The 6,179-nt window shown below is 36.1% G+C and overlaps 1 protein-coding gene across 1 annotated transcript; it reads right to left on the reverse strand.

The window, feature by feature from the left end:
• Window positions 1–3,659: 3,659 nt before the first annotated feature.
• Window positions 3,660–5,740, reverse strand: LOC107908274 (lysine histidine transporter 2). Its single transcript, XM_016835501.2, has 7 exons — window positions 5,535–5,740; window positions 5,078–5,461; window positions 4,613–5,006; window positions 4,432–4,537; window positions 4,254–4,345; window positions 4,091–4,159; window positions 3,660–3,999 (listed from the first exon to the last, which is right to left on the reverse strand). The coding sequence occupies exons 1-7, from the start codon at window positions 5,699–5,701 to the stop codon at window positions 3,901–3,903; spliced, it is 1,311 nt and encodes a 436-aa protein (XP_016690990.2). The 5' UTR covers window positions 5,702–5,740; the 3' UTR covers window positions 3,660–3,900.
• Between the last annotated feature and the right edge of the window lie 439 nt (window positions 5,741–6,179).

Below are 6,179 nucleotides of genomic sequence, written 5' to 3' on the forward strand. Positions count from 1 at the left end.
ATCGAGACCTTCAAATAAAGTAAAACCTATAACTTCTGTAAAACGAAATGACACATTAAGTCTGAGTGCTATAAGTTGCAAAATAAGATCAAAATGGAGGGGACAAATCAAAAGGGAAAATAACTAGAATAATCTAATGAAGCTGATGTTGTAGAAAACTATAACGATGGTGAACTCCTAGGTGCTTCTACCAACAACCCTAAAGTGAGCGAGGAGTGGATCCTTGCTTTTGGTTGCACCTTCTATATGGGTCCCAATCGAAATTGGTTTACAACATATCAAATAGTGTCTAAAGATGTTGTTTTGATGAGAAATAATGCTTCATGTAAAATCGCAGATATTGGTATAATCAAAATTAAGATGTTCGATAGAGTCGTTAAAACACTTAGTGGCATACAACATGTACCAGAATTGAAGAAGAATTTGATTTCGTTGAGTACTCTTAATTCAAAGGGGCACAAGTACACAGCTGAAAGTGGGGTTCTGAAGATTAGCAAGGAAAGGGAAGAGAAAGACTACCAAGTTATATGTTTTGCAAGGTTTAACTATTACTGGTGATGCAGCTATCGCTTTCTCTTCTTTGTAACATGATGATGTTACTAGAATTTGAGAAATGTGTCTAAGGCATATGAGTGAGAACGACATCACATAATTGAAAAAAAGAGAACTTCTTGATGGACAATGCATTAGCAAACTAAAGTTCTATAAGCACTGGATTTTTAGGAAGTAAAAGAGAGTTTGATTCACCAGAGGAATCCATAACATGAAGGGAATGCTGGATTATATTCATTCTGATATTTGAGGATCATCTAGAGTGTTTTCGAGGGGTGGCACTAATTATATGCTGATGATCATTGATGATTTTTCCAGAAAGGTTTGAACATTCTTCCTGAAGTAAAAAAGTGATGTGTTTTCCACGTTTAAGGTTTGGAAAACAATGATCGAGAAGCAGATAGTAAAAACAGATAAAACCCTTCTTCATAGATAATGGCTTGGAATTCTGTTCTGATGAGTTTAATGAATTGTGCAAATCAGAAGGGATCGTGAGACACTTGACAGTTCGTCATACTCCACAGCAAAATGGCATTGTAGAACGGATGAATAGAACAATAATGAAAAAGATTCAATGTATGTTGTTGAATGCTTGTTTACCGAAGTTATTTTAGGTTGAAGCGGCCTCTATTGCATGTTTTTTGATTAACCGATCTCCGTCAAATGCCTTTGAGAAAAAGACTGCACAAGAGGTATGGTTTGTAATCCTACTAATTATTCTGATTTGAAGATTTTTGGGTGTCCTGTGTATGCTCATGTTGATAATGAGAAAATGGAACCTAGATCTATTAAATGTGTTTTTCTTGGTTATAAGATTGGTGTTAAAATATACAAGTTATGGTGTCCTAAAAATAGAAAATTTGTGATTCACAGAGATGTTATTTTTTATGAAGCTACTATATTGCCTAATTATCTCTTAAAGACTTTCAATAAAGACCAGCAAAGTCCAAGCACACATGTGAAGCAAGTGGAGCTACATTTTGATCTAGAATCTACAATAGAGTCTACTTCTCATGTTAGTACAGAAACTCAGAGTAGATTTGCTTATTCACCACAATATTCTATTGCCAAGAACAGACTTAGAAAAGAAATTAAACCTCCAAAGAGGTACGTCGAGGCTAATCTAGTTACTTATGCTTTAAACGTGGCTAAAGATATAGATGTAAATTAAGAGCCATCTACTTATTCTGAGGCAGTTAGTTGTAAAGATTCAGAAAAATGGATGTCTGCCATGCAAGAAGAGATGGAATCACTCCATAAGAACAGAACATGAGATCTAATAAAGTTTCCTAAGGGTAAAAAGGTTGTTCGTTGTAAATGGGTGTTTAAGAAGAAAGAAGAGACCCTAGGAATTGAAAAACTCGGATATAAAGCACGGTTGGTTGCAAAATGTTACAGTCAAGTTCTAGGTATAGACTTCACGGATGTGTTTTCTCCAATTGTGAAAAATAGTTTGATTCGAGCCTTACTTGGTATTATGGCCATTTATGATTTGGATCTTAAGCATTTAGATGTAAAAACAACATTCTTACATGGAGAACTTGGGGAAGATATTTACATGCAACAACCAAAGGGTTTTATAGTCTCAGAAAAGAAGAACTATGTTTGCTTGTTGAAAAAGTTCCTTTATGGCTTAAAACAGTCACCAAGCCAGTGGTACAAAAGGTTTGATTCTTTTATGACCACTCATGATTTCAAAAGAAACAGCTTTGACAGTTGTGTTATTTTAAGAAAAACAGTGATGGTTCTTTTGTGTATCTACTCTTATATGTTGATGACATATTGATAGTAGCCAAAGATGAAAGAGAGATAAGAAAGGTCAAAGACCAACTTAGCAAAGAATTTGAGATTAAAGATTTGGGAGCAGTAAAGAAGATACTTGAGATGAAGATTCTTAGAGATAGAAAAACATGTAAATTGTACCTAAGTTAAAAAAAGGGTATATTGAGAAAGTTCTTTACAGGTTCAATATGCAGAATGCCAAACCTGTTAATACTCTATTAACAGCCCACTTCAAACTTTCATCGGCTCTCTCTTCGCAATCAAATGATGAAATTGACTACATGGCACGTGTTCCATATTCTAGGGTATTGGGATCTCTCATGTATGTTATAGTTTGCTCACGTCCAGATTTATCATATACAGTTAGTGCAGTTAGTAGATATATGACGAATCTCGGTAAAGAACACTGGAAAGCAGTTTAATGGATTTTCAAATACTTACGAGGTACTACTGATGTTTGCTTACAGTTTGGAAGAACTAGAGATGGAGTCATTGAGTATGTTGGTTCTGGTTTTGCTAGAGACCTTGATAAAAGAAGATCTCTCACCGGGTATGTCTTTACTATTAGAGGTTGCACAATCAATTAGAAAGCCACTTTGCAAACTAAATTTGCTTTGTCTACTACTGAAGCTAAGTACATGTCAATTCTTGAGGCTTGTAAAGAAGCTATTTGGTTAAAAGGACTCTTTGGTGAACTTAGTAAAGGCCTTCAGATCAGTACAATATTTTGTGATAGCCAGAGTGTCATCTTCCTTATGAAAGATCAAATGTTTCATGAGAGAAAAAAATACATTGACGTTTAGTATCATTTTGTGCATGATATTATAGCTCATTGTGATATTATTGTGAGCAAAGTTAGTACTCATGATAATCCTGCAGATATGATGACTAAATCAGTTCCTATAACCAAGTTCGAGCATTGCTTGGACTTGGTTGGTGTTCATTATTGAAGAATATCCTTAAGGGGTTTTGTGGAAGAGGTGGAGAACTTATTCGTTGAGAGTTTGTGGTGAAGAACTTGTTTGTTGAGAATTCTTGTCAAGGTGGAGATTGTTAGAGTTGTGTAACCCAAATTCTAGGAGATTACTTGCAAGTCAAGTTAAACAAAATATATTTTCTTTCTAGAAGATTTAGTATTTATTGGTATAATATTTTAGCATTTATTAGCATAATATATTTGACATTGATTAAAATTAGGTTTTTTTCAACTTATAAATAGATGTATTCGAAACTCTTGTATCATTCGAATTCGCCAGTAGTGAATTTTCTTTTCCTTTGTCCGTGATTGTTTGTGATCTTTTTACATTACCATTATCGACATTCAATTTTTAAGAACAATCAATTAATTCAAGAAATTATAGATTATATTTAACAAACTACCCGAAAAATGTAATCAAGGAGATGACCAATCCCCTTCTCATCTAACGATGAAACTTACGAACAAGGTGAGTTTACAATAAACAACAATCTTTGACAAAACTGATTATAAAAAACATTTTTCTACAAAGTGCCCCTGTTTGATCATCACCATACTGTTTTCCACAATCTGGGAGGAAGGGAAAATAATCACGAGAAGAATTCGTAGTCCTTTGCTGACACAATAATTGATCTAAGTCCTCCAATGGGTGATAGAACCATCAGTAATACACCCAGTACAATGCATATCTGACATGGATACCAAACAAGCTTAATGTTAAACATGGCATGTATTTGGCATGCTCATAAACCACTGCCGAGGTTATTACTTGTTACTTACCCAGTTTATGAACCAAGTTAAGCTGAATCTTTTGGGTTTGCAGATTATAAGCCAAATGATGCATGGAAGCTGCAAAAGCAAGAAATTTTTATAACATTGTATTTTTTTATAACGATGGTTTAGAGTTTAAGGTTTTAAATATAAGGAAGTTCGAAATAATTACATAATATGATGTAGGAGCGAATGCAAACCCTCCAAAGAAACTGAGAAGACCTCCAAAGAATGGGAAGCAAATGGCAATAACCATTGTGAATGCTGCAACAAACAAGATCATAAATCATGGTAAAAGAGAACTAGATTTTGATTAGGAGAAAATGGGAGTTTGAGTTGGGATTATTTACCCACATATAGAGTGCGACTAATTAAACGAAGCCTTAAACAAGGTCTGAAACGCAATTCCTTTACCATATAACTCTCCATCATGTCAAACACTGGCATTGCAAATATCTGCATAGGTTTTTTTATCATATCATAGTGTCAAAACCCGAACCCGAAATCACCCAACTATATGTATAGTTGTACCTGATAGCTGCCAATGACATGGATGACGACGAAGATGTTAGCTGTAGCAATGAGCCCAGTGGGGTTCTCTAATGTTAAGAGGATGTTGTCATTAACACTGTTTCCAAATGCCCAGTAACCAATAAAAGCAACCGGTAAGTAGCAAATTGCCACTATTAGATATGCAACAATCACACCTTTCCACATTGGACCTTTTGAAGGTTTTTCAGGAGTTGATGGCATTGTTGCTTGGATTTCCAATACCACATTATGACCGGCGTACGCAAAGGCTATTTCACCCAATCCGGCAAGGAAGTCGAATACTTTACCAGGGTTGGATGTGGACTTGTATGAGTAGTCGACATTCGGTTGAACACCCTTTCCAATCGAAGCTGCCCAAGCAATGGTAGAATAGCTGCATAAAAAGAACATTCGATTAAATGGAACATCAGACATACGATAAATGTCCGCTTCCGAGCGTTTTACCTCAGTGACATGACTGCAGCGGCCAGTGAGACACCAGATATGGAGTTGAAGTTTGGGAGATGGGAAAGGACGAAGTGAACCGAACCGAAAATCATGATGAAATATGTTTGTCTTATTTCCTTGCAGTTAGGACAGACCAGATCATGGAACTTCTTCAACGATTGGCCTCCCGTCACCATGTAGACAATGTCGGAACTAACGTCTACGGTTAATTGCTGAGGTATGATGATCCATAGCCCGAGCTTTTCACCGAATGCATACTGGCCTAACTCATGGTACCTATCGAAACGCTTACCGGGTATCATCTCATGCATTTCCACCATTTGCCAAATGGTGTATAATGTTACAACCCATGATAAAAGCATTATAGTAACCCCAGGACCCCTGCAAATTCATCATAGTCAAGAATGAACAAAGTGTAGACTGTGGGATTAATGTACAAATTTTGGGAACTTACCATCCAAGCTGTGACATGGCATAAGGAAGGCTAAGAACACCAGCTCCAACCATTGCGGTGACATTGTGAAAAGCTGAATACCACCATTTAGCATTCCTATTAGAAGTGACGGGGAGCCATTCATTGATGGCCCTCTCACGTTCGCTTTCTGATCCTTCATACACCATCTTTTTTTCTTTTTCTTTTTTTCTCTCAGTTGTGGTTAAGGAATTGGGAACAAATCTGTAAAGAAAAGGATTAAGTATAATGAAACTCGCCGAAGTAGCCACCATATAAGCTACATGTGCCCAATTATATGGTATGCTATTAATAGAAAGTGGATTTTACAAGGAAGAAAATGTGGACAGTTGTTGTAATAAGCTCCCATTTCTCTTCATATATCTTGTTAGTTTGACAAGTTTTGGGGTGTCTAAGGTTTGAATTGCTACAATGGTCTAATTTATGGAATATGCTGTCTGTCTCATGGGCAGCTTTTATGATGGATCTAGTGGGAATGAAGGGTAACCATGTAGCTTCAGCAAAACTCTCCCTCGATTCCCCTGTAACCATGGGATCAACTGGTCAATTTTTTATTAACGTGTTCTAATTTACATGTTTTTTTCCTTTTGGTCTTTCAATGGTGGCTAACTTTTCGCTTTAAGTCTC

The sequence above is a fragment of the Gossypium hirsutum genome, chromosome D02, assembly GCF_007990345.1.
Source record: "Gossypium hirsutum isolate 1008001.06 chromosome D02, Gossypium_hirsutum_v2.1, whole genome shotgun sequence".
NCBI lineage: Eukaryota > Viridiplantae > Streptophyta > Magnoliopsida > Malvales > Malvaceae > Gossypium > Gossypium hirsutum.

Excerpts from the sequence above, each read along its gene's own strand:
- LOC107908274 (XM_016835501.2), bottom strand. The coding sequence starts at position 5,701 with ATGGTGTATGAAGGATCAGAAAGCGAACGTGAGAGGGCCATCAATGAA. Across the intron at positions 5,462-5,534 it reads GCCATGTCACAGCTTGGATG|GGGTCCTGGGGTTACTATAA; the intron begins GTAAGTTCCCAA and ends ATGAATTTGCAG. Across the intron at positions 4,160-4,253 it reads TCGCTCCTACATCATATTAT|CTTCCATGCATCATTTGGCT; the intron begins GTAATTATTTCG and ends TTGCTTTTGCAG.